The sequence below is a fragment of the Tenebrio molitor genome, chromosome 3 (assembly GCF_963966145.1).
Source record: "Tenebrio molitor chromosome 3, icTenMoli1.1, whole genome shotgun sequence".
In the NCBI taxonomy this organism is placed as follows: domain Eukaryota; kingdom Metazoa; phylum Arthropoda; class Insecta; order Coleoptera; family Tenebrionidae; genus Tenebrio; species Tenebrio molitor.
This window is the reverse complement of record NC_091048.1, coordinates 6,688,472-6,700,866: the sequence shown is the minus strand read 5'-3', so window position 1 is coordinate 6,700,866 and position 12,395 is coordinate 6,688,472. Positions and strand designations below refer to the sequence as shown.

General features: G+C 33.5%; 1 protein-coding gene across 2 annotated transcripts; it reads left to right on the top strand.

Moving 5' to 3' along the window:
• Positions 1 to 11,266: 11,266 nt before the first annotated feature.
• On the top strand, positions 11,267 to 12,342 carry mge (translocase of outer mitochondrial membrane 22 homolog mge). Of its 2 annotated transcripts, XM_069042350.1 has the most exons (4): positions 11,267 to 11,416; positions 11,650 to 11,765; positions 11,879 to 12,115; positions 12,167 to 12,342. In XM_069042350.1, exons 2-4 carry the CDS (start codon positions 11,670 to 11,672, stop codon positions 12,233 to 12,235), a joined length of 402 nt encoding a protein of 133 aa, XP_068898451.1. In that variant the 5' UTR covers positions 11,267 to 11,416; positions 11,650 to 11,669; the 3' UTR covers positions 12,236 to 12,342. The 2 variants fall into 2 exon arrangements, with proteins under 2 accessions (XP_068898451.1, XP_068898450.1); XM_069042349.1 differs by lacking the exon at positions 11,267 to 11,416 and having other exon boundaries at positions 11,501 to 11,765.
• The last annotated feature ends 53 nt before the right edge of the window (positions 12,343 to 12,395 follow it).

The following is a 12,395-nucleotide window of genomic DNA, read 5'->3' as shown; positions in this document are numbered from 1 at the left end:
GTTTCCATAAAATTTTTAACAATTGATAAATGAGTGTACTTTACATTAAGAGTCGCTTAAATATGCAAATTCAAGAAATATCTAGCCACGGTAGATTTACGTCGATGTTACCATGTCTGGTAAACGAAGTGCACAATTTAAGCACAATTTTTGTTTGTGATGTTTGAAGGTAAATACCTATAAAGTTCTTGTAATTGTCACATTTGTCTATGCAATGGAACAATAGATTCTGTCTAATATAAAATGCCGCAACAACAAACAATATTTCTTTGGGTACGGTAATTATGACGACAAAATCGTCGTATATAAATATATTTAATTAAAAGTGAACATTCCGCAGGCAGGGTTGGAGTAAGGGGTGAGGCGATGGCACGTTCGCTCCAGGCGACACGTTCCGACCTGATTAAAAAATAAATTTTTCTTTTAATTAAATAAAAGTCGCACACACAAAGTTCACAAGTGATTTTTAAAATGCTGAACCAGTTGCCTCTAAAAAAGGCAATATCGGTCGTACTTTTTCTATAAATTACCTGAAAAAGAATTAAGAATAAAATGGAGAAAACTGAAAGCAAAATGACTGACATTCGATATCTACAAATCTTCAGATGATAGTGGAAAAAAATATTTCTAATGGGATTTTTAGAAATGGATGGGATTAGATTTTTGTCTCGAAATAAATATTACAATTCCCTGCTTGCAAAAGGCGTGGGCAAGGTTCCAAAAAATTCAATTAAACAGGTTTAAGAGACAAATGTACAAATGAAATGATTAAAATTAGTGTCATTTTCAGTTAGCAAAGCTTATCTCATAAATAATACAAGTTATTTTAAATGTCTCTTATATTACAGGGTGTTTCACGAGTGATAATGCGCCCGGCGGAATAGAAAATGCAACCCACAATATATTAGGAGGAAAAGCCGGATATTTATCACCTCCATGACCAGGTTTACGTTCCAATGTATTGTGGGTTGCATTTTTTATTCCGCCGGGCTCTGTCGCTCGTGAAATACCCTGTATAGTTGGTTGTGATTTGTAGATTTGCCGCCTCTTCTGGATTTGTAAATTTGACATTTAGCAGCTCACACTTGTCAATTTGCAATTTTCATTACATGTTTATGTTTGTTATAGTTTTTTAAATTTTAAATTACCTACCTTATCTAAAAACCCCTGTAGCAAATTTCTACAACGTACAGTCGATGGACAAATAAAACTGGGACAAAAATGACAATCACATAAGTCAAAATTTACAAATTTGCATCGTTTAATTACGGTTTTATCACAAATAGGTTAACTTTGGTATGACATGTTATATAGACACTGACAAATATATTGACAATTCAATGGTCTGATTTACATAGATTAAATTTTAAGTGTCCCAGTTTTATTTGTCCACCGACCGTACATATTGGGTGATTTAAATGGTTGTGGATAAGTATGGCAACTACGTACGAAAATTTATGTGGCAACTGTGTGGATGGGGTAGAGTTGACGTTTGTATGACATTTCATAAGCATGCATTTTTTTTTATACCATTGCACATTGATTTGACAATTTTCAAAATTGCGCGACTATGAACTGTCAAAGAAATGTCAACTCTATCCTACCCACACAGTTGCCACATAAATTTGCGTACATTGTTGCCATACTTATCCACAATCATTTTGAATCACCCAATATTAGCATATTACGATGCAACGTAATGATTAGAAACATTTATAATAAGTAATAACCCTGCATCTACGACGTGAGACAAATCCTAAATTTTCAAACCATTTGTGTCAAAAATTAAATCAGTGACCTTCAAACTTTTCAATCTGGTCCTACAATAAATTAAATCTTTTACTAAAAACAAAGTAAAACAGTAACAGTAATGAATATACAACGTGTTTCGCGTAAGAGTACGAACCTGACGAACTCAAAATGCAACCCAATATTCAATTTTCAAAGTACAGGGTCATTATAAATGATTCTCCTATCGCAGTTGGCGTTGGTGACAACCCTTATAAAATGAGTGAGACTAGTATCGCCGATTGGTGGCGCTCCTGGCGGTTGTGGAAATTACAGTGACTGTATTATTATAGAGTCAGAGTCACTGTAGTGGAAATCAAGTGTACATACTACGTACTAGTTTGGCTAACGTTGCGAGGCTGCGGCACATCCAAAATTTGTGTAGATTTTCAACGCCAACTGCGATGGGACAATCATTTATAATGACCTGTAGTTTGGACATCCCTGCAGTTTTTTAGATTTCCCCCTTGTTCACACATTTGCGGAAAAGCTACAGTTAATTTCAAAATTATAGAGCCTACACCTAATTTTCTACAGTGTAAAATGCACTTACATTTTTTGTCAAAGATAAATGTCATTTTTGAGAAACAAAGTGCCTAATCTAACCGAATACGCGAAAGTGGTCCTTCTTTCCAAATTAGAAGAAGGGTGGTCGATCCGGAGGTTAGCCCAATATTATAACATCGCGAAGAATACCGTGTAGAGGATAACACAGACAATATTATGGTCCTCTTAAATATTAGCGACATTTATGTTGTCAAACTTACCTAACCTATATAAAAATATGACGGCCAAATTTCAAAAAGGCATCTTCACATGTGGAAAAAACCGTAATAAATCGACTTCTTGATTTTTGAGGTGTACTCGATAATTTTGAAATTAACTGTACCTAGCAATTGTGTTGTTAGGGATGTCCAAAACTACAATTTATCATTTTTAATGAATCTAGTTCCCATTGTCAAATGTATTCTGTGTTGCGATTAGACTTCGTCAGGCTCGTACTCTTACGTGAAACACCTTGTATCTGTGGGTTGATTTCATAAATTTATTATTCCGAAATTTTTTTCCAAGGCCATAACGAACAAAACAAAAAAAAAGAATTATGCATATCCATTGTTCGAATCCTGAGTTATGGCCTTGCGTTCATATAGACATTTTTTTCCGAATTTTCCAATTTTCCGGGCAACTCTTCCAATTTTTCTTTACCTAAAAACCTTATTGAACTACATATTACGATAATTTATAAAAAAAATTATCCAGCCGTTCTCAAGTGATGCGCTTACCAAGGAACAGAATTTCATTTTTATTTATATTGGTTTTAATGTGATTTAACCAAGGCTTAGCTGGCTAGACGTGAGATTTAAAAAATCACCCAGTATATGACAATGCCTAATTAACTTCCTCTTCCTCTGAAAGCATCACCCACACATCCTTTGACGGACAATTAACAAAACTATCTTTTTTTTTCTTTGGATATCATGGCTAGTAAGCTAAACTGAATTTGAAGAAATACGTGTTGCATTTTTTATTTAAACTAAATGGCCAAAATTAAAATATTTGCTGCTTAAAAAACTAAAGGATCTTATTCACTTTGTAAACCTACATACTTCAATATCTTTGAAATACCAGCAGCCGCAGGTAGAATATTTTTCGAATAGTGGTGCAAAATGGATTTTACAATTAATTCTTTTGTGTAGATATCGATCATGTTAAATTTAGTCGCCCAGACATACCTACCTTCCGAAAATAACACCTCTATTGTCATCATTACGAACGCAAAAATAAAAACCTCTAATGAATTTAACTGTGAGTTGTTTTTTATAGCTTCTGGATTGTGTTCAATAAATAAATTATTGTAAATATTTATCTAGGATTCACCATTAATTTCATTCGATTCTGATTGTTTGCACTTTAAAAAAACTGAAATTAGAACCGTTACGAAATACACATCGAAACTGATTTATAGATCATGTTTCGAAAAAAAGCTCTCTTCCATTCTTATAGATCATTTATTTAGCTGCTACCTACAGCAACTAGTATAAACAATATAATCAACAAAAAACAAAACAACAAAAGAAAAAAAGAGCGGTTATGGAAAACAAAATTTCTGAAAACTTGCAGCGTATAACTTAATAAATTGGCACTTGTCAATTTACGTGAATTTTATTTTAAAAAATGGTTTTCACTCGAGAACATAATATTCATGACAGAACCCTCTTTTTGAAAGGGAACAAAGAAAATGGTGACTGAGTTTTCCATCCACAGCGTTGTTTGTTGGAGTTTCCGTAAAACCGATAAAAATGAATGAAGCAACAACACCTGTTTTAGAAGTTTTATTTTCCACAGCCGCCTATTATCTCTTTTTTTGTTGATCATATTGTCGTAGTAGAATAAGAGGGTGGGATAGATAACATTTATCTTAATTTCGAATGTTAACTAACCCGACCTCGAATATACAGAGTCATTTTGAAAGTTGTGCAGATATTTTAACCTGAGGTGGCACGTGTTAAAAGAAGGTTAAATAACCCAACTTGCCTTACAAATGTTAATGATTTACAAGAGAATCAAAGGAATCAGTTTGTTTGGGAAACGCTGAAAATATTCAAATTTGGCGGGCAGTTTTGAGGTACAATAATATTATTCGAGGTTATGTTTGATTTCTATCTAAGTTTTTTGAGTTTCGTCATGAATTTTTGATAAAATTTGTAACGTGATGATAAAATAGTACCTACCTGAAACGACTGAAACTTACTCAGATAACAACAAAGGTTTAAACAACAAAGACTAATTCAGAAGCTCCCAAAGTTTTTTTGGAAAACTTTTAGCCCCTTTAGCTCGAAAAATATCAAAATATCATTATTGGCTCAATCGTTACCTTTTGTGGGGTTCTATCACAGCTTAAAATATTTATCTGCACAACTTCACCCTGTAGAATGTGTTATTTCAACATACTCGTATATAACAATAGACTATTATATTTTAAACTTTAATTTCTTTAAAATGAGAAGATTAAAGATAAACTTCAACATCCGAAAACATTCTCTTTATTCTTACAAAAAACCTAAATTACTTGTTCGATCGATGGATCGAGCAGAAAGTTTTGATTCATTAGTTTGAAATTAATTACTTAATAACAAAGATTTTGGGATTCATTTTGTACATTCAAGGTTTTCAGGGCTGGAACATGTAAAATAACAAACTATAAAATCTCCAACAAATTTTGGCTAGCACACACTTGCATCTACAACACTTGCCAGAACTCTAGTCTAATTTAATACCAAAAAACATAAATAACATCTGATTTGCTGGTAACAATTTTAATAAGTATAATTGCATAAAAATTTGCTAAAAACAACAAGTAAGTTTATTACGTTATGTGAAGAATTTTTACTTTAAATTTAAATGCGTAATATACTATTTTTTTTACTTTGTCATGAAAATGTCGCTTTTCGGAACAAAACCCGACAAAATCTTTATCTACTTTCATACTGTAATGTATAATAATGGGTCATCATAAAAAAATTAGTGTCGTAATGGCAATTTTTATGTCACTAGTGCGGTAATAAAGGACTAGTGCGGTGAAGAGATTGAATTTTGCAAAACATGTTTACAACTATTTATTAACATAAATTACACAGTTTGAAACATTTTCAATATTGACTCTAGACACTGTTCCCAAGTTAACGATTTTTTAGGTCGGTATTCTTCCGATTTCTCTTCAAGAAAGCCATAACCTGATAATATTGACTAATACCAATAATTTTCTTAATCGACACCAACGTCTGTAACATAGAATACCGGCACCATAAGGAGGATTGTTTTAGCTTCCCTGATTATTCCGTTATTTCGTTAATATTCGAGTCATATTCAAAGGTTTATCGTATCATTGTACCGGGTGGGGCATCGTATACGCACACGCGAGAAATCGCGACTTCTAATTAAATAAAATTATCGAAATTTTTCAGACTTACCTGGCTATTAGTAAGGTACATTTCATAATTTTTTGATAATTTTTCACTTACAAACAAAGCCAAAAAAAATTAAAATGTAAATTTCAACCAAAAAGTCAAATTCTGATTTTTATACTAACCTACCCAGATTCACTTCCTATAATTATTTACGAAATCTACGGAAAAAAATACCAATTAAATTTTGAATTAAACGCAGTTTTACATTTCAACTTTCAAAATCATTTTTATTTATGACCTGCTACTTGTGCTGTCGTAAATTTAGGTGACAATGGAAACTGTCAATTTTATGGCAAAAAGGTTTAAAACGGTCGGCTATACCTTTGTTGGAAAATTATACCATTGTGCCGTAAATCACCCGTCTGGTTTACGTTTAAATAAAAAAGCGAATTATTTAGCTAACCAAGTCAAAATTTGTAATTGTGCCACCAGGGTTTGATGGGCTAGCAGATACAGATTCATTTAGTGTAAAAACTTTATAGGTAAATTAACAGTTAATTTCAGAAAACTAATAAAACTGTTATTTATTAACAAAAAAAATTTAAAAAATTCTCAAATATACCTTATCAATAATTAGTAAGGTATTTAAAATTTCGCCAATTTTATTTAATTAGAAGTCGCGATTTCTGGCGTGCGCGTATACGATGCCCCACCCGGTATGTACCTAACGTATTATGAGCGCGTAACTAATGTACCTATTAATATGAGTAACTGACGTATTATATAGATAGCTATTAAGACAACAAGTGTTTTATAGACGATTTAAAAATCGAGATCGTAGTTTAAATCAGAGCGACCGCAGGGAGCGAGGATTTAATAGATCGAGATTTTTAAACTATAAAACACGCGTTGGCTTCAAGATTTTTTCTAACACTAACATCTTATCAGAAATTTTAATAAATTCAGAAATTATTCGAGGCGAGTCATAATACACAAAATGCGGAGGTTGCCGTGGGTACTATGGTAATAATATCAACAAATTTGGAAAAAAAACAATTTTCATCGTTGAAATGTGCCAAAACGTTCCAGAAGAAATAAGAAAAAAGGGGCAATTTGTTACCAATGAAGTCTAAAAGTGCATACGAAAAGGTGAATGTTTCGTTTCAAGGCCGGAACAATAAAAAAAAGCATCACGGAGGTAACGGAAGATGTCATTTTGGCTTTTCTTGATATGGGGTAAGCGTGTAGAACTTCATTAAAAGTTAATTCACACTATGGCAAGAATCATTTGAAGAAAATGTAAAGATTGCCAGTTTTCGATGGCCGGGCACTTGCATTGGATGAAACAGCAGCAGTTAAAGAAGAAGATGTTAGGACCAAGAGCACGAAGCTAATGTGACAATTCCAATTCAATAATTGTACTTTTCACTTTTGTGATAATTACTGTAAAAATGATGAATAAAATGTCACTTGAATAATATATACCATTCACGATGTTTTGGCATAAGGGGAGGCTATGATTTCATTTTTTAACGTTGGATACATGTTTGATTTCTGTCATCTCTGCTGTCACTAAAGTGCCTGACATGCGGATCTATCAAAATGAAAGTAACATGTTGCCGAATTTATCGTAATCATAATTAAGCGACTTTAAAACGTATTGATGGTGTTTGTATTAGACTGCAGAACATATTTTCAGTAAGTTACAATGAAGTCAAGTTTTTTTTTGTGTATAAATTGAATCGTAGGTGAGTACAAGATAAATATGTAGCACGGATAATAAAGGAAGAAACAACGACCCAATTGAAATGGCACAGGGGTTTTGTAAGACCTATTATAACTTCGCGATAGAGTTGTGAATTTATGGCTTGAGTCTATTTTGAAATGCACTGAAATTTGCCAACATTTTTGTAGATATTGTGAAGAACTTATTTCGGAAGATTGGGCAAAATTAATGTGAAATCTTTTATTTGAAAACGTTCTTCCTTTAATAATTTCATTAGGGGAATGTGACTCGGAATTTGATTGGAATTTTAATGCAAGTAATGATGATTCAGAATTTTCTAATAAAATTATGGAAGTTGAATAGTTTTGTTCTTTTTTTGTCATAGACGATGGGTGTGTAAATATTTTGCAGAAAGATTCGAATAAAGTAAGGCTTAATAAGTAGGTACAAGATTTTATACAATCTAGTTCTAGGAATGTTTTGGTTAAAATGAAAAATTCATTGAGAAGTTACTAACTGGTTGGTTAAGACACTGTATAGGTGGGTTATCTAAGTGGTGCATCTATTGCAAACTAGTAAAACTGACAACAATGCACTAGACAATGACGCAGTTTATAACCTCAAACTTAGAAAAACATAACCTAATTCAACAGACAGCTTTACTGCCAACTTAAATGCACTTTTTCCATGGCCTTCCCTTATGCCAAAACATCGTGAATGGCATATATGTGTGAGCGTATTTTATGACTCTATAAGATACGTTGCTATTGACGACGTGTCTTATAGAGAAAAGCGTATTTTATGGGAAACATAAGGTGTGAGCTCAAATGCACCATGGAAACAGTATAAGATATTAGTGTTAGAAAAAATAACTAAGGAAGCTGAGTTATTCGAATATTATGGACTTCATAATTATCAATAAACGTGTAACATAAAGTGATCATAATCGTAAATGATACGATAAAAAATTTAATTAAACACAAAAGTATTGGTATTAATAATTATGAAAGTAGATAAAACGTTGTACGATATTTGTATCGTGATGTGTCGTTTTACGATATTTGGTGGATTATTTTTCCATCGCGTATCGTAAAGTTGCACATTACGATACGCATATCGTAAATAACTATTATTATCTTCAAGCGGTGGAAAATCGCGCCTTTGTGTATCTGTATAGCTAAACTGTTGAAGTGGCTTTTTTTATGACCGGACTTGAAACACTTCAAATCCTTGGAGTTGAAATGTCCACACACTTGAAGCATTTCTCATGATTTATTTATCAATAATTACACGAAAAATTTAACAACAATATCTCTTAGGTAATGCATGAAGTACATAATATTTTTGTTTTACAATACAAAAATTTCCAATAATGCAGAATCTGGAAAAGTGCCCCGAATACTTGCAGCATTTTCACGTTGAATGGGAAAGGAAATCCTCTCGAAAAGGATTTTTTTTGATTTTGAATCGCCTGATTCCGCAATAACTCGCTTTCCGATGACATTAATGAAATTAATTCAATTTTAGCGCTCTTTTTAATAGGGATAATTTAATTATTAAATTAATTAAAAATTAATCAAATTAGACCACAGTTCCGGCAAGTGTTGTAGATGCAAGTGTGCGCTTGCCGAAATTTGTTGGAGATTTTATAGTTTGTTATTTTACATTTTCCAGTCCTGAAAGTCTTGAATGTACTGTCTTTGTTATTAATTAATTTTAAACTAATGAATCAAAACTTTCTGCTCGATCGATAATTATGATATTTAATGCCCTCACCAAAATGTTTCTGATTTCAATTAAAATATAAAAACGAACATTGAAAAAAAATTTATCAAAATCGGAACTATTTTTGATGAGTAAGAAGTAAAAACCTTCATTGACTCGACTATTAAATATGTACAGTCGATGGACAAATAAAACTGGGACAAAAATGACAATCACATAAGTCAAAATTTACAAATTTGCATCGTTTAATTACGGCTTTATCACAAATAGGTTAACTTTGGTATGACATATTATATAGACACTGACAAATATACTGACAATTCAATGGTCTGATTTACATAGATTAAATTTTAAGTGTCCCAGTTTTATTTGTCCACCGACCGTACATCAGTATGAAAATATTTCAATTCATCCATCCGAGTACCATTTTCTTATTGAAGAATGTTTTGTTGTAAATTCTAATAAACTGTTAACAAGCCCCTTTGCCCCTTTCTAACAAAAAAAAAAAAGCGGGCTTTCCATTAATTTGGAAGGGCAGCAATAGTAGTTTATTTAACGAATTCGTGTGTAAATTAGGCTCTTTGTGGCACTCGTGGGCCTTTAAAACGCTCGTTACACTCGCGTGCCATAAAGAGCCCGATTTACACACGAACGAGTTGAATACAAGGGTTTTTGGTTCGACACTGTCAGAATTTGAGAATTTTCTCATATGTGAACGGATTTTGGTAAATGTCACGACTTGTCAAAACGAAACGTCACGCTAATTTTAAAGATTTTAAACAATTTGGAGCTTTTAAGGGGCTCGTCGAACCAAAAAACGTTGTATTCAACTCGTTGGTGTGTAAATTGGGCCTTTTTTGGCACTCGTATGCCTTTAAAACGCTCGTTTCACTCGCGTTTTAAAATGGCTCACACGTGCCAAAAAAGGTCCAATTTACACACAAACTCGTCAAATAAACTACTATTTTTGTTCGACGATGTTTAAAATTAGCTTGAGGTTTCATTTTGACAAGTTGTGAAATTTATCAAAATTCTCAAATTCTAACACTGTCGAAATTATCGTCCATCTTTTATTTTATATTAATTTAATCATCTAGAATTTTAAAAATTGGAACTTCACGCGCCGAAAGATTTTTTGCTCATTGGCCGAAAGATCTAAAGTTGGTAAAGGTTGCAAAGGTATAGTTGACTCAAGTTGCAAAAAACCACTTGTCATTTGCAACAGCATTTTTTTCATATTTTTGAACCAAACAAAGGCACAAAGGGATCAGAAAATCATAGTTTGGATTGAATATTTTCCATCTTAGGTACAGTTTTGAAGTAATTTCAAATGACTAATGCCATAAAAGTGCTGTTGCAAATGCAAAGTGGTTTTTTGCACCTTGAGTTAACTTTACTATGGCGGACAATACATTTAGGTCGGCCTGTCATTGGCTTGACATCAAAATGTGAAGCTGGCATTATGTTCAACTAACCCCATTTACGATTTTTGTCATTCTTGTCATCGTGACAGCGATAATCAAAATTAAAATTGGGAAAAGAAGCGTGCACCAGAGAGAAGTGCTACTACAAATCAGTTATGCCAGTGCGTCATGATCTGTAAGTTACAAAAAGGGCGAAGGAAACGCCAAACAGCTTGAAAATCTTCAGTTTGACAAACTGACACATCAGTCATAATGACAATAAATGGTCGCTTGCATTGACTTTTTTGAAATGTCAGAAATTTGCCGGCCTAAATTTATTGTCCGCCATAGTACAAAGGGACCAGAAAATCATAGTTTGGATTGAATATTTTCCATCTTAGGTACAGTTTTGAAGTAATTTCAAATGACTAATGCCATAAAAGTGCTGTTGCAATAGACAAGTGTGTCTTTGCAACCTGTACCCACTATAAAGCTGGTTCTGTTTTCAACAAGGGTTGCAAAATAAACTAGTAACTTTATAAAACAACCGATTTGATTTGATTTAAAATTTGAACAAATTAATTCAGAACCTTCAAGCGTAAGACAACTTGTGATCGTACATTTACTTAAGTACCACAAAAACACTAGGAAACCTTTTTACTCTTTTTGACATTTTGAACCACAGTTTTGAACGTTGCTGCAACTTTGCTCCTGTTGCCAACAATACGAATTCAAAAAATCTTTTAAATTTGTGAAAAATCAATGTCGCCACCTTTCAAAGTTTTGAACTTCAACATGTCATTTTTCATTCAAATTTTCATGAAACGAAACTTGTAACGCCTCACTTTTAAATTCATTTTAAACCGGTAAGTAGAAAATCAGTCGATATTATACAAAAGGGATTGTTTCGTGCATCTACAAAAATCAGATCCGATATAAGGATAAGGAACAACAATTCGACACATGCGCACAGCGCTTGAATACCTACTGTCGTTCTTGAGTACAGTGGAAATTTTGCTAAACATTAAAAAAACAGCTAAAATCCGAGCTCAGATCAGTTAGTATAGCAATTAACACACTTTTTATCTTATGGCACCAGTTGAAGATAACGACAGCGGCATGGAATCACAGGAAGGGTCACAAGCTCAGGATGCCCCCAGCAAGGAGTATTCTCCTGAGAAAAAGCTCGAATTGGAAATGGACTACGACGAAGAGGTAATTCAACCCCGCACGCTTAGTGTCCCCAAAGCGGCACAACTTTTCACAAGTCCTGCCAAAAAATTCCAACATAACCTCACTTTCGCCCACACTTTCCAACTGTGTTGTAGCCGGATGAAACACTAGCAGAACGACTCTGGGGCCTCACCGAAATGTTTCCCGAATCTGTTCGTAATGCCACACATACGGCAGCAGTCAGTACACAGATCGGTATGAAAAGTGTGTACGGTTTCTCAAGGAACGCTTTATGGATAGTTTTTAGTACTTCGATCATCCTATTTGCCCCCGTAATATTCGAAGTAGAAAGGGCGCAAATGGAGGAAATGCAACGTAACCAACAAAAACAAGTAAGACGAGTGGCCAGGTGTAGGGGGCGATTTTTAATTGTCGTGTTGCAGATGCTACTAGGGCCGAACACGGCTGTATCCGGCGGCGGTATGCCTTTAATGCCTCCGATGCAGCGATAATGGGGAGTAACGATGATTCGTCGGAGAGTTTTAGGGTTTTTTTAATGAGTTATGTTGTATGCAGTTCGATTGTAAAATTCCTGTTTAATATAATCGATGAATTGCGAGTTGTTGCATTTTAATCAAAATAAAACATTTGAGTGCAAAAATTAAACGCAAT

Excerpts from the sequence above, each read along its gene's own strand:
- mge (XM_069042349.1), top strand. The coding sequence starts at position 11,640 with ATGGCACCAGTTGAAGATAACGACAGCGGCATGGAATCACAGGAAGGG. Across the intron at positions 11,766-11,878 it reads AAATGGACTACGACGAAGAG|CCGGATGAAACACTAGCAGA; the intron begins GTAATTCAACCC and ends ACTGTGTTGTAG. Across the intron at positions 12,116-12,166 it reads AACGTAACCAACAAAAACAA|ATGCTACTAGGGCCGAACAC; the intron begins GTAAGACGAGTG and ends GTCGTGTTGCAG.